The sequence below is a fragment of the Bos taurus genome, chromosome 3, assembly GCF_002263795.3.
Source record: "Bos taurus isolate L1 Dominette 01449 registration number 42190680 breed Hereford chromosome 3, ARS-UCD2.0, whole genome shotgun sequence".
NCBI lineage: Eukaryota > Metazoa > Chordata > Mammalia > Artiodactyla > Bovidae > Bos > Bos taurus.
In genome coordinates this window covers 95845850-95872144 of record NC_037330.1, presented here as the reverse complement: position 1 = coordinate 95872144, position 26295 = coordinate 95845850, and the positions used below count along the sequence as shown (strand labels likewise).

General features: G+C 51.2%; 2 protein-coding genes across 4 annotated transcripts in view; both read right to left on the bottom strand.

Moving 5' to 3' along the window:
• Window positions 1-1156: 1156 nt before the first annotated feature.
• DMRTA2 (DMRT like family A2) lies at window positions 1157-6236 on the bottom strand. Its single transcript, NM_001103281.3, is given in 4 exon segments — window positions 1157-2703; window positions 2706-2708; window positions 4092-4655; window positions 6188-6236. Coding segments are annotated over 3 exon segments (1605 nt in total). The 5' UTR covers window positions 4648-4655; window positions 6188-6236; the 3' UTR covers window positions 1157-1657.
• Window positions 6237-23047: 16811 nt separating this feature from the next.
• Window positions 23048-26295, bottom strand: part of FAF1 (Fas associated factor 1) — a 497629-nt gene continuing 494381 nt past the window's right edge. For 2 of the 3 annotated variants that reach the window (XM_059884654.1, XM_059884655.1), the window contains one exon: window positions 23215-23300. In XM_059884654.1, the coding sequence (XP_059740637.1) occupies window positions 23297-23300 (4 nt within the window). In that variant the 3' untranslated portion in view covers window positions 23215-23296. Of the gene's footprint in view, window positions 23301-26295 lie in introns of all 3 variants that reach the window. The other variant, NM_001046318.1, reaches the window with a different exon arrangement.

Genomic DNA, 26295 nt, shown 5'->3' with positions numbered 1-26295 from the left:
CGCTGAAGCAGGGAAGGAAAAAGGGGTGCGGAGTGAGGACTGAGGTCTGGCTGGAAAGCGCGTCCTCACTGCTGCTCTCAGATTTCACTGCCTAGGGCGAAGGCAGCACCCCGCCACCCCACCACTCCAAAATAACTCCCAGGCCTCTGGCGGAACACGGTCTTAGCCTTCCCGCCCCAGTCGCCTGATTGTGCCTAGGCTGCGGGTTCGTTCCAAAACCCAGCAGAGAGGCGCGCGGTGGGCGCCCAGATCTGCGCCCAGAGAACAGGAGCCGGGCCTCCAGCCTCGCAGGATTCCAGAGACAGAGAGCACTGGCCAGGCGACCCCGCCGCCGCCCGAGCGGGAGCTGGAGGGACACCAGGTCCCACGCGAGCAGCGGGCGCCACTCCTCCTGGAGGGCCGAGCGCACGCCTCTCCCAGGCGCGGCTGGAAGTCCCCTCGTCCAGCACCCCCGAGGGTCGTAGTACCCGCCGGACCTCGGCCAAGCTTCTCCCAGGCACCGCGGTTCCCGCGAGAAATTAAGATTTTTCAACCCGGCCGCCCGAGAAGCGGGACGGGATTCGTTGCTCTTTTCTTAGAAAATAACATTTATTTCTAGCTCATGTCTATGCAAAGGAAAGCACAAAGTGAGCCATTCTCTGCAGCAGCGTTTCCCGCTGCCGGCCCTTCGGCCGAGGTGTTTGGCGAGTCCGGGGAGGCGGGGATGGGCTCCAGCGGGCGGCTCTGGCTCAGTCACACGTCACTCCGTTCCTGCTTTCATGCGCACCTTGACCGTTCCTTAGGGAAAGACTGGCCGCAGGCAAGAGGGGCGGGTGGGCAGGATTCGTCTCGAGTTTACGATATATTTCATCTATAAAACCTGATAAGTACAAAGAGCGCATAGTCTAATTTTTTCCGTTTTGTCCTTTTTTTTGCTTGTTTTTGAATATTTTTCACGTTAATACCGAGGTCACCTACAGATTACAATAACTTAGAATTCCATTTTATAACATTATACACTGGCTTGTATATATATGTATAGTTTATATAGAGATTTATACATATATAAAAACTCACACTGCACCAAGGAAACCCATGCTTATCGGCATAAGCAACAAAGAGAGCGACAAATACCGCAACGAGGAAAGTGCACCTTAGAATTTTTTTTTTTTTTTTACAATTGGTATCGATATATATGTGTGTCCCAAAGACTCAACTCAGTGCCAAGAGATTTATACATCCTAAATTTATATTTGTTAGAATATTTAAACTTTTTTAAGGAAAGGGGAGACACATAAGACAGACTATCCTGCCATCCATTTGCGAGCGTGGGCAGGTGGGACAAGCATAGAGACAGGAGAGGCAGGAGCTGGCCCGGCGGCTGCAGCCTCTGAATTCTCAAGAATTCCTGGCCTTTCGAAGGGCTGGGGAGCCTTGATGAGGAGGTTGGGGTCGAGGATCTGGGCGGCGCATCCCCTCCGAGAACATTTGCACCCGAAGCTGCTCCTCTCTGCTCGGCTCTCCCCACCCACTGTCCAAAACAAAACTGAAAACCACCATGGAGCGAGAGGACCCCAGCTGGGGCGCAGAGAGCGCACCAGGCGAGGCCTGGCCGGCGGCCTGCGGGAACCAGGCTGGAGTCCCTGTTTGGGGGCCGACAGGCTCGGGGCTGCTCGCCCTACTGCTTCTCAGGGGCGCCGTTGACCATGGGCCCGTACAGGCCGCCGCCGTAGGTCGGCTCCTTGTGCACAGCAGCGGCGGCGGCCGAGCGGTCGCGCATGAGATCGCTGAAGGCGTAGTCCATGGGCGGCCGGAAGCCAAGGGTGGGCACCAGGCCAGCGGTGGAGTAGGGAGCCATGAAGGCCAGGCCGCGGCTGTGCGCCGCCGCCGCCGAGTAGGCCAGGCGCAGGGGGCTGAGGCCGAGCGGCGCGCCCAGCGGGTAGGCGCCGGCGTCGGCGCCGAAGTGACTGGCGTTGGGCTGCAGTGGCGAGAAGGCCGAGCGACTGCTCAACGAGCCCAGAGCCCCGGGCGCCATGGCGCCGGCCAGCAAAGGTCTGTGGTGCGGAGGTGCAGCGGGGCCCGCCTGCAGCGGCGCGGGGAGCCCCGGGCCCCCGGCGGCCGCGGCGTCCACGCGGCCTGGCCACGCGTCGTCCGCGGCGCCTACCGCCCCCACTGCGGCCTTGTCTGGGGGTACGGTGGGGCCGAGGCCGGCCGCCAGGCCCCCGCGGTGGTGGTTGAGCACCTGCTCGATGGCCTGCACCACGTCGCCGCCGCAGCCCTGCAACACCAGCTCCAGGACGCCCCGCCTGTGGCCCGGGAAGACGCGCGTCAAGATGTCCAGCGGCGTCCGCTGCCGTGGACCCGGGCCCCCGCCCAGCCCTGGCGCAGGCGAGGCCTCCGCCTCTTCTTTGTCGGCCTCAGAACCGGATTCTGAACCCAAAGGGCTGGCGGATCCCGGGCTGTCCTCCTCGCCGCCACCTCCGGGGCCAGCACTGCCTGGGCAGCTGCCACCTGCCTCCTTGGAGGCCCGAGCCAGGGGTGACCCCGAAAAGGACTCGCCGTCGCCGTTCTCCGAGCCCGAGCCTGGCCGCACCTCTGGGGACGATGTCCCAGGACCCGAGTCCGCGCCGTCGGGTGATAAGGGCTTTCCCGGCTGCGGTTGCGGGCTGCCTGGGCGGCCTGCCTGAAGCAGCGTCTTGGGGAACAAGTCAAACTTCTGTAACTTGGCTCTAGGAGGGGAGAAAGGGGTACGTAAGGAGGGGTTAGCACGGAAATGACCGCACCCTGTGGCACCTGAGCCCTTCGGATCTCAGCTTCCTTTTCCTCTGAGCCCCACAACCCTCATTCACTGGGCTCCAAAGCCCGTCTTTTTGCTCCAGCGGTCCTTCCCCTCTGAACTCCTATAGCCCTAGCTCTCTTTCCAGGCTGTCAGAGCAGTCTTTCTGTACCCAGAACTCCAGCCACCTATGCCCTGTCAACTCAATGTCCAGTGACCCTCTTCCTACGACTGTGCCCAACATCTTCACTCTTCCTAGTCTTGCTCTGCTCTGGAGAAGTGGCCTGACCCAGAGTTCAAAAAGTAGCCAACACAACTCGCACCTGTACCACCACGCTGTATAGAAGGCCTCACTCTATCCCTGTGATTCCAAGAGCCAAGCCAGCCTCGGGTGTTCTCTGGCCCTGGGCAGCACAGCCTGTAAGGGAGGGTACCTTGGGCGTTTATAAGATTCAAGCCTCTCTACAGGCAAAAGTAGAGCCTCTGTTTTAATCCATCCTTTCCAAAATCAAGAGCTAAGAAGTTCTTCCCTCCCAAGCTGGAAGCTGAGACAATCCGCCCCCCTCACCCGCCACCCCACCCCCCCCACCCACCCCCACCCCCGCCCCGCACCCCGGCCTAATTCCCAGCCCTACCAAAACAGCCTAAGGAGTCTCAAAAAGAGTAGGGCAGGGGCTAGAGGGGGAAGAGGAAAGGAGATTGAGAGAAGGGAGAGAGCGCATACTCTGAGAAAAGGGAGACGAGTGGGGAAAGAAGCTGGAAAAAAGGAGCAGAGCGGTTGATCAGGGAACACTGGGAACAGAAGAAAAGGAATCTCGCCCGGGGAACTGAGGGGTTTAAAAGGAATTCAGTGTCTTCAATACTAGAGAAAAACAAGAGGGGCGGGGGAGGAGATTTGGAGACAGTGGGATTTCTGAAGAGAGTTGGGAAGCAGAGGGGCGAGGGCGGGGGTGGGGGGGGTTGGGGTGGGGTGGGGAATCTGCGGCATGTGGAGAAGCGCTGAAAGAAGGAAAAGATAAAACGCGTGGGTTTTCGCGCTTGGGAGATGACCCAGTGAACTAATCAAGGAAGCTGGGACATCCCTGCGTTTGGGTAGAGGCGATAAGATTAAAACCTTTACTTTGGGGCCTGCGGTGGGAGAAAGGAATAAAGTGCAAATGCTTCAGAAAGGGGAGAAAGGAGAGTTTTGTGTGTTTATGGCCCAAATTAGCAGTTGGGTGCGCGGCCAACTCCAGCAGTTGGGGCATTTGGAGAACGGGATTCTACTCTTTCAGTATCGAGATTAAGTCCCTAAGGCCTCGCACCCCTGGACCCGTCCCTGCTCCCCTCTCCTCACCTGAGCTCCCCGCGCCCGCGGCGCCGCCCCCGGTCCCCGCGGGCGCTCCTGCTCCCGGCCCCCCGCCGTCGGCTGCGCACACAGAGCCAAAGACCTCATAGGCCGGTCGCGGCGGGATGATGCCATTGGCGGCGGCCAGCGCCAGGCCCTCGGCGGTGCCGTAGAGCAGCTGTAACTCGCGCGCCTCGTTCTCTTCCTGCGCCTGTTGCCTGCGCAGCGCCACCTGCGCCGCCATGACGCGCTGGCGCTCGGCGATGAGCGTGCACTTGGCGCACAGGCAGTCCTTCCAGCGGCAGTAGCGCTTGTGGCCCTTGAGCGCAGACACCACGCCGTGGTTGCGGCAGCGCGCGCATTTGGGCGTCCGCGGGTACTTCTCCGCAGCCCGCAACAGCAGCGGCGGCGCCCGTAGCAAGCCGCCCGCCACGCTCACCGGTAGCGAAGCGGCCGCCGCCGCCGCCGCTGCCACCGACGCCACCGAAGCCACGGGCGGCCCCGTCGCTGTCGCCGCCGCCGTCGCCGCGCCGGGTACGCTGGGCAGCTCAGAGCGCAGCTCCATGGCAGGACCTGGCGTGTAAGACCGTGGGAAGAGAGGAGAAACTTGCGGTGAGGAGCGCATGGTGCACTAAGCTAAAGCGCACCCTTGAGGAATCCAGGTTTAGAGAGGGGCATATCGGCAGCGGAGAGTTTGGCTAACAGTTACCAGATTGCTGGGAGGAGTTGCTTTGGAGCCTCCTTGTAAATGCCCAGCTCCTTCACCCCACTCCCTTCAGAGTTCTTCTTATAACTCATTTATGCACTGTGTGTAGATTTCAATTGAATCAGTGGTTCCGCTGGGGAAAAAAGTTTGAAAGTCACTGGTTCAGATGAGTGTAACGTGGGTTCTTTTTCTTTTTAATACCCCCAAACTTTAGCATAACTGAGGTTAGTCGGGTAGAGAAGAATGTTTGATGGGACTCGGATTAGAGAAAAATTTGACCCAACAATTAGACTGATGCCAAGACCAAAACGGGGAAATCCGGAGCGAAACGTTCGGTTTTGTAGAAGGGTGACGAGGAGGGAGGTACTAAAGCATGGAGATCAGCTGGTGGGGCTGGAACAGTTTTCTCTGGTGAGAGGTGAATGAGAGAGGAAAAAAAATCAAGAATAGGAAAAAAAAAAAAAAAGCTCTAGGAAGTGGAGTGAAGGCGAGGAAACAAACTCAGGGGCAAAATTAGGCCCAGGGGCCCAGGGACCCGTGGGAATGTGGGGGCTCCAAATTCCAAGGTACGAGCCTCCAGAGAGTAAGAGAAAATGGTTGTGGAGCTGAGTTTAGGAGGCCTGGGAATGAGGACTAAAGAGGAAATTCAGAGCAAGAAATTTCTTTTCAATAGGCAAACCCACCCCGAAGGTTAGCATGAGAGGCGAAAAAAACAGCGAGAAACAGATGATACTGGGGTCTGGGACGAGGTCTGGGAGAGAGGTGTGTGCATGAAAAAAAGAACCCTCAGGCATAGGCTGGGCTGGGAAACGAGTAAAAACTACAAGTTTTTAGCCTTGTAGTCTGGAGTAGTCGGGGAGGAAAAAGTATCTTGCAGAAGTTAGGCACTGCAGAAGAGAGAGCCTTTTCGCTGAGCTACTCACCCAGCCTTCCCCTCCCCTCCTGGTTTAGGGATCCTAGTCGTCAGACACGCCCTCCCCATCCTGGCGCCCCGCGGGACCCCACTCGGGAGCAGATTTCCCAAGTTCTGGTCTCGGAGTTGGGTTAGTGGGACTTGAACGGCCCAAGCTGGTAGGTCCGAGGCGTTGGGAGTCGCCTCTGGAACGGGGTCTCGGAGAACACAGGAGTCCCCCCTGCGCCTTGGCCTCTGAAGGCCCAAGGAGGCCCAACTCTTAAGCTTCCGCCGCGGCCTCCTCTGGGTCCCGGGTTCCCGGCCTGAGCCCAGGACCGGGTCCTGGTGTCTCCGCGCAAGAATTCTGGACCCCGTTCCTGTGAGCGCTGCCTCTTCCCTCAGGCCCCTCGAGCCGCGCAGTCCCTAAAGCCAGAGTGGCCCGGGCTTCGTCAACAGGGGCGGAAGGCCGGGCCGCGTCCCCCCGCCCTCCCTGAGGCCCTCAACTACCTGCCTTGGGCTCGGGGATCCTCCTCCGCGGGCGCTGCGCGCGCCTCCCAGCTCCGCCCGCGACGCTGGTGCTCTCGGCCTCTTCCCCTTGCCCCCGGCCCCTGATCTGACCACGTCACCCTCCTTCAGTCACCATGTCCGAACTTCCGGACCCCCTCTGAACGCTGCGCAGTTCAACCCTTTCGTCGGAAATCGGAGCCGGGGGACCGTTTAGGGATCGACTGGCTGGAACCCGCGACCCGGCCCTCGCCGCGTCCCTTCGCTGAGCGCGCCGGACGCTGCGCACAGCCGGGCCCCAGTTGCCCGGCGCTGCCAGACTCTCAATGAGCCGCTCGCCCGCTCTATTGTTGCTCCTTAGGGCTCCATTAGACAGAATTGGACAACAATGTGGCGCCTGCCATTGGCCAGGGGAGGCAGACGGCGCTCTGATTGGCCGGGCCCGCGTCCGGGGAGCCCCGCATTCTACAGTGTCCGAAAGATTCGAAACTCCAAAAGCTTCTCTGAGCGCCTCGGGGAGGGGAGGGGGCGCGCCAGGGAAGGAGTGGAAAAAAGTGGGCAAGGAGGAGCGTTGAAAATACCGTGACAAGTAGTTTCCGTGTGCCTGAGAGCGTGTGAATTGCGCCTAATTACCGTGTCCGGTGCGCCTCTACGTAGACGTGTGTAACCCTTCGGTTTCTGGGGCGCGGGCTCTGCTGCGCCGCTCTCACTGGCTAGCGGCGCTTGGCAAGGCCGACATTCCCAAGTAGCCCTGGCGGCTGGGGGCGGGATGGGGGCAGGTGACAATTCAATTACCGCGGCCGGGGTGGGGGTGGAATGGGAGCACGAGGGTGGAGAAGGGAGGGTGCTCATGGCATAAATGCCAGGATGATTTTTCCTGCCTTTATCCCGCTCCGTTTCGGCTTGTTCCCAAGTCCGACGCGTTTGGGGTAGTTGAGACAATTTTTCCCCCCTTTGCCGCCTTTAAAACGCAGGTCCTTTATTTTAAAAGTCCTGATACGATAGGCATCACGGAGGGTAAGTGTGGCTTAACGATTTTCGTTTTTAGAAGGGGGCCGGGAGAGAAGAAATGAGATTGCGCTTCCTGTCGGCGCCCGCCGGGCCAGAGCGCTCTGCGCCTTTCCCCTCCCAGCCCCCCTACCCCGTCCTTCTGCCCCATCTTGCGCTTTCTTTTCCTAGCTTTTGCAACATCCAGATACCTTTTCCGTGGTGGTGGGGTTATTTTCATCGTTGTTTTAAGTTAACAAACAGTTTGATTTTCTTTTTTAAACGAAAATGAAAAGTGGCCTCTCCGACTCCCCAGATCCCCTTCAACGCAGGACACACATCAGTCTGTCCTTCCGGTCCGGAGACAAGGTCGCCGCGGGCCCCCAAGAGTAGTTTTAACTTTGGTCACACTCTCCCGTCCTGACGTCACGGCTCTGAGGAACAGCTTGGTGCGCTGAGGTAACAGGTTTCGGATTTTGTTTCCCTTTTGAATGGCAACATCTGGAATTAATGCCGCGGTCCTCGAGCGGGATCGCTTTGGGTTTTTCTAGCTCTGACTCTTTCCCGTTTCTTTCTTTTTCTCGTTCTAATGCTCTCTCATTCTTTTTCTTTTCTCTTTACTCCGAAAGTAAAGAAAATTCATTTAATTCATGAGCAAAGAAAAATGAATTTCCTGTCGTTCTCTCTCCACTCCCGACCAAGCTTTTCAGCGTAGCTTTTTCGAACTTCCAGGGCCCCCAGGCTCTGGTCCGCAGTCCTGGGCGCGAAGATTCGGCTGGGGCCCTCCGGACGCAGCCCTTCCCACCTGGAAGGTCAACTGCTGCCAGCGCAGCCGCCTCTGAGCCCGGGGCTGGGCAGCTGGGGTGGGAAGGCTAGACAAGCGGGGTTGCCGCCGCGTGCCAGAGAACATCGCGCAAGTTCCTCAGCGAAGCCAAGCCGGGGACCCCGGCAGGGGAGGGGCTGGTTCGAGGAAGCGCCTGGCACGTACGGGGAGATTGCTTCCAGAAAGTTGACCAGGCCCGCACGCGACATGCTCAGACCTTGACCGTCTTCGATAATGATAGAAACCGGGCTGTTCGCCCCTAGCATATTCCATTCGCTGGAGCCTGAGAGAGAAAAGTGTCAGCCCCCGTTGGGTCTCCCGCTCTGAGTGAGGGTAAGGGAGTGAGTCTGGAATAACAGTTCTTCAGGGACGTAGGACCCAGACCCCCACCTTCCAGCACCTTGACAAGGTTATGAGGTTAAGGAAATCTATGCCTTAACTGCACCCTAGCGGGGGCGGGGTGGGAGGGCGGGTGGCTGGAGGAGAGAGAAGAGAATGTGGCGCCGGGGGCCAGGCGCCTCCCAGAGCTCCCTTGGATAAAGTTTTCTAGTCATTTTAAACCCCAAACGAAAAGAAGTATAGACGTCCGCCTAGTTTGGGAGGCGCAGGCGGGGGTGGGCGTTAAGGCCAAGCCGCTATGAGATTCCCTCTACTCCCATCCCAGTGATCCTGCGGCATCCAAGGGTCAAGCCACAAGGTTTGGGGTCCCCGTATTTTATCCCGCTGGTGTAGAAGGAATCTCATTTCCTTAAGACGGGGAGAGGACACAGCCTGGAGCCCTGCTCAACCAGAGGAACCCAGCCTCCCTAGAGCCTGGCCTTTCTCCTCGCATTCACAACCCAATAGGTCCGGGACCAGAACCTTTTCTTTTGATGTCCCTGAGGTTCTGATGTCCCCCTATGCTCATGTGAGTGCATGTGTCATGGAAGGAGTCAGAGTAACCGTCCTCCGACGAGGTGGCTGTACTCACACCTCCATAGGCCACTTCGGGCTAGTCCTGATTTGAACTGTGCTCTCAGAGGGGAGCAGACCGGAAGGGGGTCATTGGACCTGGCCGCCAAGGGTGGGGAAAGCATGCTCAGGTTGAGGCATTAGGGGGTATGCCCCTTACGCACGCCGCAGTGTGGCTTCACAGCTGGACATACAATCTGCACGTGTGACCTCATTCTGCACAAGTCTTGGACACACCCTCACACCTGAGCACCTCAGGTGGTGCTGCTGGTTTAGTCGCTTAGTCCTGTCCAACTCTTGTGACCCCATGGAATGTAGGCCATCAGGCTCTTCTGCCCATGGGATTTCCCAGGAAAGAAGACTGGAGTGGATTGCCATTTCCTTCTCCAGGGGATCTAAATGCATCTCCGACGCTGCTCTCCCATCCCAGAGGACCCCTACTGAAAGTTTGATGGACTTTACAGCCCTCTCATAAGCATGTTCTCATTCTGAGACATACACTCGGTGTGTGACCTCTCACCCAGAGCTCCATAGACTCCCACCCAGGTGACTAAACACCCAGACCGGAGCATAAGCACTTGTGCCTGGCTAGTCCACGCACGGACCTAACACTACTACAGGCCCCAGCGGGCCGCCAGACCCTGGGCAGAGAAAGTCAGACCTCTGGGACAAATGAGGTGAGGAGAGCAGAAAGCCCGCCTTCACACAATCGCACACATATTCACTCGCTTACGCATGTCCTCTTAGCTCTAACTCATTTGCACACACAGTTCTGCTGTGCCAAGGTGTGGGGGCCCCGGGTGAGCGCTCCAAGCAACGAAAATCTACTGCTTGCATGTCTGAGACTGGCTCCCAACCTTCGCCCCCGCCCAGGCAGTGGTGGGGTACAAAGGGACGGCCCGGGTGGGGGCCCAGGGTGATGCCGGGGGTGGAGACTGTAGGAGGGCGCGGTGGCGCTGAGTAGGAGCCGGGCCGGGGACGAGGATGGGGGACCCGGGAGGCATTGACTTTTGCGCTGTTTGCCCTCGGCAGCGGAGCGAGAAGACGCCATCTGTTTGCCGGCTGCGGCGCGTCCCGTTTAATTACCCTCCCGGCAGCCTAATAGAGATGATATTAAACTAAATCTTTCTGACATTAAAAGTAATTATCCCCAAATCAGGGGCTTCGGGACGGAATCGCCCCTCCTGTCTCTGCCCTTCCCCTGGCCGCGCCAGATTCCGTTAGTTTGGCTGAAACTCCTTACCGGGAAGGGGGCGCGGGGAGAAGAGGGAAGGTGCCTTTGGGAGAAGGAGTCTACGCAGGCCGCCCCAAGCACGCTGTTTCCAGTACAACTACAGACGCTCTTGTGTATACGATCTGCGCATGGATACACACACACCTGTACACGCACAGACACACAACGACAACATCTTCCTCCAGTTCAACTCATTAAGACTGTCTGCCGCGTGCACCCCCATTTGGACAGGGAGAAGCGCAGCCTGGTTTGCAGTCTCGGTCCCCAGCCCCTAAAATGGTATTTTTGCGTGGTCGAGCCCTCGGATCTGGCCTAGGCCAGAACCAAAGACCTAGATACAGGTTTGCAGCCACAAAGACCCTCTGCCATCGTGGGGCTTGACTTCTCAGGCGCTCGTCCTGCGAGGGGCCCTACGCCGCGTGCTTCCTTCACATGAGATCGTTAAGTCACACCACCCTCTGCCTCTGAGAGGCAAGTCCTGTTATCCCACTTGACAGGTGAGAAGACAGACTCAGAGAGGTGAGGTGACTTGTCCCACATCTTACGACTAGTACGGGACACAGCAGAATTCGAACTCGGCTGTACCAGGAAAGCCAGAGTCCAGGTTCTGCCGGATTCCAGGCGCGGGCTCTTGCTGGGCACGGTGGATGTCTGGGCCTGAGGCCCCTCTCGGAACCCTTACCCTGGGTTCCTTGCCCGCAGGACCGGCCTCTTCCCAGGCTTTCTCAACTCCCCCAGGGAAGGAGTGAATTGGAGACCTAGCTGCAGGCGGAGGGAACGAGGGCATCCACGCGGAGAGCGCGGCCGGAACCCCAAGGCAGAGCCCCAGCCGCAGCCCTCCTCTGGTTCAAGCCCTTGCCTCTGCAGGTCGTGCCCAGGAGGAGCGGCCGCCCCTTGCCGCCTGGCTTCCCATCTCCACATCCTTCTTGTTGAGCGTATCTGAGCCTGGGACAAACGCGCAGAGAGTGATGTTCATCACCCTCTTACTTGCTTCTAGTTCTGAGTGCCTACTGTGTACCGCTACTCTGCTAAACGCTTGGTGTGTGCTGTCTTGCTTGTTCCGCAGTCCTTGGGGGACGTGTGACGTGCGCCTTTCCGGATGAGTCGGCCGAGGTTCCAAGGTTCAGCGAGGCGACGTGACTTGCCCGGAGTTGTAGTGTTGCTGAGCCCAGAGGAAGACCGGCACCCAGATCCGACTCCCACTCCCAGGCGTTTTTCTTCTCACCTTCAGTTCTGGGCTGGTAGGGTCAGACCTGGGGGCTTTCAGTCGATTCCATTCTATTCAACTCGCTGGTTATTCACGGAGACGTGAACGTTGGTCATCGTTCATTTCATTAATGTCGAGCACCTTGTATGTGCCTGGGCCTGAGGACTGGAGATAAGTCAACCGTGATGGGCCCTTAAAGAGTTCATTGGCCAACTGTGGACCCAGTCACTTAACAATGACCTCACAGGGAGTACAGGGCTGAGGTGTGAGTGGGCAAAGAAGGGTCAGAGGAACCTTCTGAAGAAAGGGACCCCTGATGCAAGACTAAGGTTTCCAAAATGGAAACATTACTGCCTGTTCTGTTAAGTAAAACATTTTAGATATTTCAGCAAAGTGTATCTGAAATATTTCTATGTGCCTACATTTACAAAAATACACGTTGTTCCTTTTTAAAATTTGCAAATATGATACGTACTTTTCATAGCAATCAATGTATCTACATAATCTTTTAAAGAATAGCTTAATATTTCATTGTATGAATGTACCTTAATGTATTTAACCAATTCCCTTTTAATAGGTATTTAAGTTTGTTCCCAATATTTGCTATAATAAAAAAATACAGTGAACATCCTTTGTGAATTTGCCTAATTATTTTCTTAGGACAAATTCCTAGAAATAAGACTGATTAGTCAGAGGGTCAGAGGCTTTTTTCAGTTTTTGATTGCAACCTGTCAGCACTCAGGAAAAGTTGTATCAGTGGATACACTCAACAGCAGTGCATTTTGCTGATCTTTTTCATCTTTTCCAGTTCAAGCAGGAAAAGAGGATCTTATTGTCACTGTAATTTGCATTTCCTTAGTTTTCCCCATATGTGTTGGTCACTCATGTTTAAAAAAATCTGTGTATAGCTTTACTTATTTTTCTAACAGATAGCTTCTCTTTTCCTTAATTTGTGATTGCTTTATATAGTAAAATCAACAGTATCCTCTTATCTGGACATATGCTGCATTTCTCCAATTTTATTGATCTTATATTGCTATTGTTATACCAAAACTAACACTTTTCATGTAGTCACATCTGTCATTTTTTCTTTATTCTATTTGCAGATCATACTTAACAGAGTTTTTCAAATCCAACTATCCAAAAGCATTTACTTATATTTTATATTAGCACTTTAAAATTTACATTTATTTACATTTTTGAAATTAATTTGAAAATTAATATTGGAATATGTGAAGTAAGTTTGTGGTTTAATTTCCCCCCAATAATTAGTCAGTTATTACAGCACCGCTTAATGACTCACCATGTCCCCACTGACAAAATACCATACTCTGCTTTCTCAGGTGAACTCAGGTCCTCTCTGCGCTTTCTCATCTAGGGAGCTATTTCCTTTTGCCCTAGTCTCACCCTTTTGATTATTGTAGTTCTGTAATGCTTGAAAGGGCAAGTCACCTTCTGATTCCTGATTCTTCCCTCCCTCCCCAAATTCTCATAGTTATTTTGAAAAGATAGTCTTCTAAATAAATACATTCGAATTTTTAAGGCTAGTTCCAAAAAGAAAGTGAAAAATTTAAAACCCTTTGGAAATTTGATTCAACTGCCTTTAGACATTACTTTGAGGGAGATTATACATCTTCACAACATGGTATTTTTTCATCTAGGACCCAGAATGACTTTTACTTATTCACAACTTTTACAGCCTTTCGTAAATTCTGTCATGCTTTTTTCCCCCTGTAATTCTGTTTCTTAAGCATTCTTTGGCATTTTATATGCTGTTGTGAATGGAATCTTTGCACTCATTACAGTGTCTTAACTAGTTATGACAGGAGCACAAGAAAGTTCTGGGTTATAGTATATTTATCTTGAAACCAGTCTCCTTTCTGACCCCTCCCCCTTTTAAATTAGTTCTCACAGTTTCCTGGAGCTGAGTTTGGAAGGACCTGGAATTGACCAGGCCAAGCAAGGGAGGGAGGGAGAGGCAATTTTGCACAGAAAAAACCATGCAGAGGCCCATGTGATTTGCAGGTCCTCCTGGGACTTTGGAGATGGTGTTCACCTGCAGGGTGGTCTTCTGGAGCATTCTTCTCCTGGTCTCCATCTCCCAAGACGGCCTTTGGAAACAGCAATTGGGGAATCAGCCCTGGGGGCCGACAGGCCATCTAAACTTAAGCCACTGCTGCGCTTTGTGACCCATGCTGGGCTCACCTCCTGGCCACCCTGAAATCAGACTACATGGAGGAGGGCAGTAGCCAGGCTACCGAATTTCAGGGGAAGAGAATTCGAAGAGGATGAGCATTAGGGCTAGGTTCTCGCCTGAATCTGAGTTCTGACTCCACTTCAGAAATGCGTGGAGGAACGCGTGTTAGCTGGTGTATGCACCCAGACTGTAATCCCCAGGTCACTGACCAAAATGAAGATATGAGGGAGGGATGGGGCTTGGAGGGATGAGACCTAACCCATCCTCACTGGCAGCCCCAGCCCCCACCCTGGGCCTCTTTCCCTCAGATAAAAGAGTTCTGCTACTCTAACTTCCACCCCCCGCAGCCCCACCGCCCATTCCCTCCACCCCTTCTTTTGCGCTAGGACCGCCCTAGTCTTTAAACTGTGTATGGTGGGTGAGTTCCAAGCTGCATGACTGGCTCAGGACCCGAAATTGGTTGGCTTGGAGCCCAACATGTTAGCTCTCTTTCCTGGCCGCGGTGGTGGCAAGGTTGGGGTCAGGGAGCTGGCTCACAAATAGGCCTTTGTGCCCCAGTGGGTGGTTCAGACTCTAGGCTTGAGGTGATAACTAGGTACAGACCACCAACCCCGCCCCCCCCTTCCAGGTTCCTAGGCCCAGGCCAGTAAGTTACCTGGAAATTTCTACTGATGCTCTAGTACCCAGCCCCTTGGATCCCTTACTGTCCTTGCCAGAGGCACAGTAGGCACAGTGTGACCCTGCAAGCTCTCCAAGTGCCTCTGCATGCCCCTCTCCCCTCTCTGAAGCAATCTACATCATGTCGTATCAGAGGAACCTGAGAGGGGAAGTGACTTTTCCAGGCTCATACAGCTGGGTGCGGGGTAGGGGAAGCGAGCTGTTCTTTGCATCTACAGAAGAGACTGGTTGGCAACTTGGAGGAGTTGAGGCCACTTTCTTTACCCGCATTTCTCTGAACTGATCCCATGGGGATGGGTGGAGGAAGGTGTTGGAGCCTCTTCTCTTGGGGGTTTCTTCACTCCTTTCTGTGCACCTAGAACCCCCCTTCACCCCTCAGGAGGGGCCACACTGTGCCTCACTGCTGGGCAAGACTCGAGCACCACCTTTCACTCATCCTCGGCACCTTTGGTCACAAGGCCTGGCTGAGCAGGGCTGCCAGTGTGGAAGCGAACCTGGGCTGGAGTCCTGCTTTTGTCACATCTCCTCCTTTTTGTCACATAGGAGTAGAACTAAGGCTTTCACGGGAGCATCGTGAGGCTTCAGTAACACAAGTGAAGTAAACTCCTCAGTGTCTGACACGTAGTGGACTCAGCTGTACTGGATATTCTTATTTGTTAGCAGTTGTTGGATGAATGATTTTCTCTTTTTTCAGAGAGGAAAATTGTTCCTTTTTCAGTACTTTTTTTTTTTTTCCTCCATTAGAAGGAAGACTGGGGAGGTGATGACAAGAGGTGCCTCCACACTTGAATCAAAATCTGAAAACCCCCTCCAGAGTCAGAATTCTGATGGATCTGCATGGCTCAGAGAGCTTGTAGTGGGCCCGGGGTATTCCCTTCCTCGGTCACTTCACCCACTCTGCCCAGCACCTTCTCCTGGGACTCCATTAACCAGAGCATGTCTGCTACAAAGCACAAAGTGGTACAGTGTCAGTAAGAAAGGAGCAGCCCAGCTCAGGGCACACCCCCAGCCTCTGGAAGCATCCCCTCCTTTCTCTTCTCAGAGGCCTCCACTATTTGGAGCATGCCTGGCGCTGCTGATTCCTAGGAGAGCTCCCCTAGTAGGCCCTGGACCCCCATGACACACTACCACTTTTATTCCACAGAACCTGTTCTTCATTCTGTGTTCATGACTTCCCATAGCACGTAAAAGACTCATAAAATGTACCCCTTTTCGTATGAAGAAACGGAGGCATGTAGGCAATACCTGTGTAAGCCAGTTCCCCACTGATGCTTGGTGTGGTTGAGGAGGCCAGAAGGGAGGCCTTGGCTAAGTCACTTCATTGCTCTGGCCCTCCATTTTCTCATCTGTAGGTAGGCCTGCTGATCTGGAAATGCTCTGAAATGAGAGGACTATGCAGACCCCGCTAGGAAGATGATGATCCCTACGTAGGATGCGCCATCCAGCTGAGGCCCTGGCATCCACCTCTGGAGTACAGCAAAGTTCCTGGCCTCCACACCTGGTTTCCCATGCATGTGCTTCCACCTGACCCCCCAAACACAGAAAAATTTCAGTAAGACTCTCCTTGTTGCCACCTCCTTGGAAAAGTCCTACACAAATGTTAGCAGTTTGTGCCCAAGGAAGGCAAGAAAATTTCCAGGGGGCTGGAGACCTGAGCCCAGAGGGGCAGATCTGATCCCTAGGATGCCTACCTTCTCTAACTCTGGGATCTGACTCTTGGGCTTGGGCGGCCCATTCATTACAGAGGGTACTCTGGCCAGAGCTCCTAGATGGGGTTCACCCCTCCCCAGAGCCCCTCTGACTGCCTGCATGAGGGCCTCCTCTGGGGTCCCACATCTCCTGGCACTCCTCTAAGCATTGCCCACACTGCCTTGAAGTTCGTGGCCCCAGGCCAACCTGGGACTTCTGGGTCAAGGGTAGAGGCTGCGAATCTGTGTTAAACAAAAAGCCTAAATGATGAATGGATGTGTGAGTCAAAACTGACCGAATTTCCATAAGGAAAAGAGCACTTAGGTGCCCTTAAAAGTGCTTCAATTAAATGCTGGTTTGATGAAAATGCATGATGGAAAAAGCGTTTATCTTAGAGTATGCTATATAGTAGCTGTGAGACTTTGGGCAAATGATTTAACCTCACTAAGCCTCAGTTTATCGATGTAAGAGACAGGGATTGTAGATCCTGTATATTTCACCTCAGAGGGCAGTTTTGCTATTCATTCATTTATATAACACTGACTGTCTGTGCCCTATGCCAGGCCCGGTGAGGACACACCTGTCATGGTCCACAGAGGAGACTTCTGTGCAAATAATCACAATAATGTGATAAGTGCTCTACTGAGGGTAAGCGCAGGGATTAGAAGGGGCCCTAACTCGTCCTGGGGATTCCTTGAGGCTACCTGGAGGAGGAGTAGTGGGGTGGAGTGATCATTGCCTGAGTTCTGGAGACAAACTGCCTGTGTTTGAATCTGACTTCTTGGTTTACCAGCTATATGACCTCGGGCAAATTACTTACCTAATCTCACCAATGTGCTTTAATTTTCTCACCAATAATGTGGGGATACTAATATTAATAGTATTTCATAGGATTGCTGTGAGATGTAAATGAGTTAATACAAGTAAAGCACTTAGTGCTTGGCATATAGTAAACATGATATAAATATTCACTATCGTAACAGCCATCTATCAAGCACCTACACAGGGCCAGGCCCGTGCTAAGGGATCTGTCAATGTTCAGATTGACACGGACTCTACCCTCATGGAGGCAAAATCTGAACTGAGCATCAAAGTACAAATTGCTTCTTATCTAAGGAAAGTTTGGAACAGAGAAGGCAAAGGAAGGAACTCAGTGGGTGCTGACATTTCACAGGCAAGCAGAGCAGGAAGACTACAGAGCGGACAGAGGGGGGCCTTTCAGAGAGGTGGGAGGGACAATAAAGAAGTGCAGAATCCTGGAAGGCAGAGGGGAGTGGGTGAGAATGTTCACTATACTCTATTATCTGTGAGCTAGAAGCTACAGCTACTGAAGCAGCTCGTGGAAGGCGCCTCACTGGAGGGGAGACAGAGCAGGCATGAGCGTTGGACTCAGATCCAGACTGGAAGGTCAGCTTCTTTCTCTACTTGGACACGTCTCTTGGACAGTGTCAGTTTCTCCGAGCCTCAGTTTTCCGGTTACATAAGAGACACTAACAGTAGGGACCTTACAGTGATGCTGAGGCAGTTGTGGGAGGACAGTGCATAGAGCCCCCAGCACCATGCAGGTCTTACCTGTGCACTCAACACCAATTCTTCTACTCTGTCTCTCCTCACCAGTGCCAGTTGGTTTTGCTCCAGCTCCAATTAATTAACTGCTTCAGTTACTACTGGGTGCACGACAGCTACATGCCAGACCCTGGGCTGGCTCAGAGAATAAACAGATGACTACGATCTGGTCTCTGCTCTCACAATGTTCCCAGAAAGGCTGGATGTTAGAGATGGAAGTGACCACCTTATTAGTATTGATACGTGACTATCATTATTTCTTTGTTTGAATTTGGTTAGTAAGTCCAAATTACTGTGTGTTTACTTCGAGTCATTTTGCTAGGCCTTGAGGATATGAAATAACAGACTCTTTGGGGAGCTCACAGTCTGGGGTCAGGGGGAGGGAGAGCACGTGAGCTGAGAGTTCCAGTTCAGAGCGATTCAGCACTGCAACAAATCCAATCCAGCTCAGCACAGACCCCTAACCTGGAGAGTGTGCGGGGGTGTGGCCATGGTCCGGTATACCAGCCATGGTGGAGGAAGTGAAGCCTAAACTGAAAGTGAGGGCTGGATGGATGGATGGTGCAAGGAGTCTCATGGTGACGGAAGAACAGTCAGGGGAGAGGGACTAGAAAGTTGATGCTTTTAGGAAACTGCAGGTATTTCAGGATTGAGGGCGTGGCTGGAGATACAGATGGGGAGGGAAGTAGGGACAGATGACAGGTGGTTTAAATCCAAGCCGAGTTTGGGTTTATTTGGAGGACAATGGGAAGCCTTTGAGGGGATAGAAGCAGGGGTGTGGCATGGTAAGGCAGATGTTTTAGAAAGCTCTTTCTGGCAGTTAGGTGGAGACTGGTCTAGAAGAGAAAGGACTGGAGTAAGGGAGATCAGTTAGAATGTAGTTTCATAAGCCAAGTGAGAAATTTAGGTCAGTAGGGACAAAGGATGGAGTAGGGAGTGGAGTTTGGAGATGTCAGAGGCAGAAGCTATGGAAACCTTAAATCACTGCATGTACTTAAGAGGCAGTGCTTAAATTCTGGCTCTGATGCTCTGGGGAATGAGTCATTTTGGAATGCTGAGTTTTCTATAAAAAGTGACTTTTTAAACCCTCTTGGCATCCACCAACATTTAAAAGATGTTATGATTGTAACTATTATTTGAAATGCTTTAGTTGTGTCATACTTTATCTGAAGGTGGCACTGAACTGTCATAAACACAGAAGCTTTGGCGTCGAAGATCTGGGTCCCAGACTTCGCTCTGCACTAGTTCTAGAGCTCAGCCAAGTCACTTCATCATTTTGAGTTCACTGCCTCTTCAAAGTGGGGTCGAGATGACCCACCTAGCTGGTGGTTGTGGTCTTATGGGAGGTAACGTACCCAAAGCTCTAAGCATAATGTGGGCATATCCTGAGTGCTCAGCAAGCTAGTCCTCCTCGCTCCTCCACCTTATCACGATGCCCTGGGCTGACCCTTACGGACACCAGTAACTCAGTGACACTTTATGCAGGGCTCTCTGACCTTCCCTGAAGGACCCCAGAGCACTGCATTTGGACTTCTTGTGTCTGCTTTTCATGTTTTCTGTGTCTTCCCCCAGAACCTGCCATTTCATACTGCTGTCGTTACCCAGATAGTAGATGTTCTCTAACTCCCTTACATGTTAGCTAATAGTTAAGTGTGAATCATTTAATCTTCACAACTTTATCAACCAGGTACTTTTATTATACACTTCACAGCTAAAAAGCTGAGGCACAGGAAGGTGAAGTAATTCCCAAGGGCACACTATTAAGTGGGGGAGTGACTTGAATTCAGGCAATATGGCTCCAGAGGCTATTCTCTTAACCACACATTATGTCACAGTTAATAGACTGAAGACTGGAGAGCAGGTCTCTCTTATTGGTGTTTCCTTTCAGAGGAGACTTCCAAAATGCAGGAGCTGCATGGCCAGTTGGGGTTGTTAACGGTGATCTTCCAAAGCAGACTGAGACAAAGGAGAAACACTAAATGTAGAGGGAGGTTCAAGGCAGGAAAGCCTGGTTGTTGCATCTTACCCTCTTTGTGGCTTTTAGAGTTATTAATAATAAAAAAAAAGACTTGATGAGAAGAATCGACAGATTCAACTTCCCAAATGGTCTGATGTTGTTTGCATAATGTAAACGGTGGTGGGGGGAGTCGATCAAACCCACTAACAATTTGATAAATACAGATTCTCCTTCCAGAATAGAACACATTTAACTTTTTGTATACAGTTGTAGGGAATTCTAAGATCCATGTTTGGACATGAAATTTAGAGGTTCTTTATGGAAGAGCTGTGGACCTGAGTATCAGAGCCTGGAGCTTGAGTTCTACTCTTCTACTGCCATTCTCTCTGACTTCAGGCAAGCATCTACCCTCTGAGCCTCAAGTACAAAATGCAATGATCATGCCTGGCCTGCTTCCCTCGCTGCAGTGGACTGTAATGATGGCTGTGGAAGGTGTGGTAAAATGCAGAGTGCTGTGCAAATGTTATCAGCACACTGAGGTTCAAAGAATTTACTCATCTTGGGTCACACAGCTATTCAGTGGCAGAACCAAGGTTCAAACTAAGACACTGTAGTCTCTGGAATGTGTGTGTGTGTGGTTAGGTCTCCCTCCGAGAATCTGAAAAAGGATCAAATGAGATAATGCATGTGGAAGGGTCACTTAGACTATAAAGTGAATTACTCCTGGACTGAATTTAAGATTCCACATCCCATCTGCCTGTGGGATTCAGGACTGGTCGGATGAGGGGCTGAGGGGGATGGTGGAAGTGTGTCAATCAGAGACGCTGCTTATGGAGACAGTTAAGACCCCCTCCCATATCCACATGAACTTCTGTGCTTTCAGGGAAATCTGCTGGAGCTCTGCAACCTCCCTGACCAGCACATTTGACTCAGCATGTCTAGCTTTGAGAGTAGAAATTTTAATACAACTGCAGACTTACTTTATGTTTTTAATGTCACTAATAAAGTCTATAAAAACCTGAATCCTCTTCTCTTACACTGAAAAGGAAAGACTCCATAAAAGAACTCAGAACTTGGATGCTTGCAATTCAAAAATGAACACCTGTGTGTCCCAAAAAACTAGTGATGCCCGAGCACGACACCATTGTAAACCAGCAAACTCCCCCAAGCTGCACCTTCTGAGAGGCAGCAGGAAACTGGCAATACTTCCTTAAACCTTCAAACAATTTCTCCAAACATACAAGTGATAATCCAAGAAATACAAAGGAATGAACTGGATTGAGGCAGGGATGACTGCAGCCCTGGAATGATACTCTGGACAGATGGGCAAGAACACAGAGCACGTGTTCTGACCAACACATTTCTGTGTCCGGAGGCTGGGATGTAAAGCCCAAGGAAGCAGTAAAGCCAAGGACAGGAGGAAGAATTACAAAGGACAATGCTCTTTCTGTGGGGACAGTAAGTCATTTAATGTTTTTCTTGGATCCTAACTTTACATGTCATTTTAATGTTGTGTTTGTAAGAAAGGACATAACATTTCTCTGGCCTCCTGTTCTAAAGCTCAGTAGAACAGAACGGCATGAGTGGACAGTGATAACTAGCTGGGGTGTCTCCTAGCAGAGGGACCAATACGATAGGCTTTCATGAGACCGAGCAAGAACTTTTCAAGGCAGGGCTGAAAAAGGGTGTGTAAACTTCATACAGGTTCAAGTAGCATTTAATAACTTTTATGAAATCGGTTTCAGAGTAAAGTCTATATTATTGGAATACAGAAGTGAAGGTGATAGAGGGGAACAATATGATGCAGTCAAACCCAAATTAGATGGAACAGGTCAGATATGAGAGTGAACTCAAGAGTCGCCTCCCTCCAGTCCCCACCCACACCATTGCTGCTGGTCCTGAGTGTGGCCTGGGTTCAGGGCTGTTGCTTCTCCACAGCAGCTACAGAACATGGGCTCCCTGGAGAAAGAAGAGCTGGCGTCCAAGTACATCTGTAGCATTGGAAATGATCGTCTTGTGGGGCCATCAGTTTAGGAAGGTGGGAGTGGAGCTGGAGAGGAAGTGCTCAGGTTGAACTACTCCGGTTTGGGTCTCTTTTCCTTACAGCCTCCCTTAAGAGACCCCTGGGGCCAGAGAAGGCCTGTACACAGGCAGATGTAGCATTAGTCTGTTAGGAACACACTTCTCTTAAGAGAGTGTTCAGGGGAAGTCCCTGGTTTGCGTGTCAGAGAAAAGACACAAGGTGGAATTTTCCTGGCCAATGCCCATTTCTGGGCAGAGGGAAAATGACCAGGCATATCTCAGGCTGTTGTTAAGAGTCTCCTGAGAACCCCTTGGTTTGGGTCAGGGGGACAAACCCAGCACTTAAGACTCTTCTGGGCATGTACAAAATGTCAAATCAGGATCCCAAACCCTAGGATAGAGACCACAGGTGATGTAAAAACAGATACGGAAAAACATTTCAAGACTGAAAATAAATCACTGGTGGTGAAAGTATAAACAGTTCTTGCAAGAACTAAATTCCCAACCCCAAATCCATAGATTATTAATAATCCACATTTACTAAATCATCCCAAATTATTATAGGTAAGTTCAGGCAATACATGTCTTCTGAGCTGAGCCCTCAGGTTTGCTCTCTTAAATATATGAAATCAGAATTTTCAGCCACAGAATGAGATCCCTTTCATTTGAGATAGGAGTCTACCATCTAATACTGAAACATTAAAACAGTGAAACAGTGGGGCAGGTTCCTTATTACAGCTGGGCTCAGAGTCCACGGGGTGGCTGATCGGATTTTGGCGACAGTCAAGGTGCTTAAAACACCAAGTGACAAGGTCCAAATATGTGATGGAGTAGAGGGAGAAAAGAGCGAGAGAGAATTGCATTCAGTGTACACTGACGGACCAGCAACCTGGGAGCTGGTACCCATGAGGTTCTACCTGCCCAAGTGCAAACCTAACAGCAGCTTTCTGCAGCTGGGCCAGGCACTGAAGTCCTGGCACTGGTCCTCTTCACACTATCTCAACATTCACATCGTGAGCTTAAACAGTTTCTCACACTGTAATGGGACAGCAAATAACTCCCAGATGGAACCTGGGGACCCCAAGGCAGCAGCAATAAATAAATATCTTGCTATATGTCAGATGCAGTCCTCAAACACCTTACATCTTAGCAAAGGAGTCAGGAAGTATCAAAAAAAATGATATGCCTTTTGTTTTCCTACAACAATGTTTAATCTCCATGCCAAGAAGTCCCATTTGACTTTATCCCCCTGCCTCTTAAAATTAGGTGACAAAGTAGAAATCCAGTCATGAAAAGAAAAAGGCAGGGGTGTATGAGCCCTGGCTCAATGAGACATATCAAATACACAGCAGCCTGGTGTCGCAGGTCAGGCAGAATGGTCCCCGACCCTGTGTGGGGAAGATGGGCAGGGAGAGGTAAAAATCCTACTGCATGATCACTCACACTTTAACAGCGCATTAGTCATTGAACAAAGGTGAGGTGAAGGGGTCAGGGTGGAAGAGTTGTAATTCTCTACAATGAGGATTGGGAACATATACTCGCGGATGGGAAATTTTAAGTAGCTATGTTTATTATTACTTTTTTCCAGCAATCTTGCAAGAGGCAGAAGTGTGACATTGAGTTGAGTGAGACGAGCGTGTAAATGGGTTGATGAGGAGCCCTCCTCTTGATGCAGGCCTCTGGCTTGTCAAGGAATGGCTGGTTCCACCGCTGAGCCATGTTCACTCTTTTGCTTCAAGGAAAAGGGTTTCTTGAGGGAACAACTTTACCTCCAATAATGACTTATTTGGGTCCAGCTGGGTTACCTAAAAAGAAAGAAAATATATACTCAAAAGACGGGAAGCAGCACTATTTTCTCTCTCGGCATTCAGGTCCTGTCCTGAACTCTGATTCTGAGCCTACTATGTACCAGCACGAGCATTTTCACACCTACTATTTTCATCTGATTCTCAAAATAACCCTGTGAGGTAGGTGTTGTCCCCATTTTATAACCAAGGAAACCAGAGCTCAGAGAGGCCAAGTCTCATAGTTTAGTGGAAGAACTAGCATTTGACCTCAGGATGTACGTTCAAGCTGGAATCTCTTCCTGGGCAGGTGGAGACCCACAGCTCAGCTGGGACAGCAGAGCAGGAGGGCCTTAGGAAAGGGTGCTGGTTAAAAACTGATCGGCATTCCAGAGGACATGCACTTGTTTAACTCTGGACAGCAGGGAGAACCTTTTCTGTTTGGTGGGAGAGAGCTAAGCTTTTGGGGCTGATCTTCCTGCTGAACACACCTGCAGCAGAGACTATACGGTGCCCACCCCATGGAGCCCAGAGACGAGCATCTCCCCTACTGAGGAGAGGCTCCCTAGGGAGGCATATCAGTCTCCCTGTTGGTGGCATTGGTGAAGATATTTAGTTCCAAAAAAAGGAGGGAGTTGATGCCATAATATGACTTTATATTTTAGAAGTAAAAATTATTTTATAATATGAACTAGTACAGAGAATAAAGCTAGACAGAGTCTTCTTGGCTCATTGGGGTATGTTAATCATATCCCAAATCAAACCCTATATTACGTTTATGTCTTCCTTGGTCACCGGCAAGGATGTGATGTGGAGACTTTCTGAATCCAAGAGTGAAAGAAAAAAAACCCTCAAACTTTCCTAAAGGGAACATGAATTTTAAAAAGCTGAGACATACTAATACTAGTCTAGCGATATGGACAATGGGCCGTGACTCCAGAAAGATTCTGGTTTAAATCACAACTGCGTAGCTATTAGCTCTGTGGCTTTGGAGTTAATATCAACCCTGTAGGACTGATATGAGGATTAAGTGAAGAAAAACATAATTAGCACAGTGCCTGGCACAGAGCAGGTATTCAGTGATGGCTGCCATATATGTGAGTAACTATAAGGGTGGATGATGGACACACAGATAAACGGACAGCTCCAAGTGTGTGTGACGGGAGGCTGGGCAGTCTGCTCAGTCAGATTTGTGTACAGGAGCTCTGGGCCCCTGGGCAAAGACTACAGCACCTGAGACAGGCAATCTTGTCCTCTGCTCAACTCAAGCCACACCTAATGAGATGGCTCTGCTGTCTTCTCCAAGATGATGGGGAGAGGACACCCTGGGGGCCTAAGTGTCACAGGCAGGCTGGTGAACTGAAGAAGGGAATACTATCTTTGACTGTATCCAGATGGAAATCTGGTATGCCCAGGAGGGTCATTAAGGAGACACATCCGCCTCCAGAATCCTCTCTGCTTACAAGGAACCCATTGCAAGGCTGCTCTACTGATATCTCTTGGGCTCTGGGCAGATGGGCAGACAAGGTGGTGGGGAGAGCCTAGCCTGCTGTCTGTCTTCCAATGCACAGGGGGTAGGGTCGGGTGGGGAGGGGGGGCAAGCTGCAGGCAAATGTTTACCCACTTCCCCAATTAACGTACAACACTGCGCCGGCTTCTGTCAACAAACAGAGCTATGCTGCCTCTGCTTCTGACTCGTTGGCATTTTCTGCCCAGCTGCTTCTGCTATTGTTCTTAATTAACAAGCCAGAGCTCTTCCGGCATCTTCTACTTTGTTATTTGTGGTTCATAAATATGATGTTTTCTGGGAGAAACCAAAATCATAATACTGCTAGAGCTGTGCATACCAGCAGAAAGTTAGGCTAAGAAGCAAAAGAGGCTGGGAGATTGGAGCCTCGAGGCCATATTATCGATATACAAGGTTAGATGTTTGGAAAACACACCCAGTTTTCACTGTGTCTGATAAAAGTTGAGTGATTTTTCCCAGTCAGTTTAAGTGGGAGAACTGGGATTTGAGAAGGAGAAAACTGTAATTTCTTGAACACCTACTACATGTAGAGCACTTTAAATATGTTATTTCATTTAATCCCTAAAAAACTAGGCAAGGTAAGATGGAGATGACAGAATTGAGGCTCAGCATGGCTGCCACTTGTTTAAGGCCACATAGTTAGTGAGGGTCTGTCTATACAGTACAGTAGTTAAAAACAGTGAGGTAACAGATTCAAACTCTAGCTCTGTTACTTACTACTTATATGACCTTGAAGAAATAATACAACCCAAGGGTCTCAGTTTTCCCACCTCTAAGATGGGAATAGTAAAATTCTCTTTTATAGGTTGTTGTGCTAGTTAAATGGAATAATGGTGATGAAGGCTCTGGTACAGAGACTGAACCAGTAAGTGCTCAGCTGGTAGCAGCCATTACTAGCTGGAGCACTGCCTTGGGTGGGGACTGGATCTGCCTAACTTTAGCTGGAGCTCTTTCTCCAAAGTCTTCTGGAGGTCAGGCCTGCACTAGGCTCTCTCTCTTACTTCCATCTTGTTGCTCAGCAGAAGGGCTCCCTTCTCTCTGATAGATCAATGTCTCAATACTTGGAGAATCCCGTCAGCAGGGCTGTGCCACCAAAAGACTGCTCACATTAAATGTGGTTGTGTTGGGACTGCTCCTTCTGGTGCCCCGTATCACAAGCAATTTTGTTCTCTGAAGGTCATTTCAGACAGAAATTTGAAGTGAACAAGGACAATTTCGTTTCCATTCTCATCTGCCTGGAGTAGACAGAAAGACTGTACTGTACGGAACCTAGCGAGATGCAGGGTGCCATGCCTTTCCCCAGCAAGAGTGTGGCCATACTGTGAAATGATCCTGCAGTGTTCTGGGCCCCATTCAAGAAGGATAGGGAGTGTGCTGGAGGGACCTCCTGTTAGGGAGGAATCTAAAAACCATGTTTTCTAACACACGTCTGAAAAATGGGGTATGTCTTCTTGCTGCTGTAGGGGCAGGGAGGGGGCTGTGTGCCCT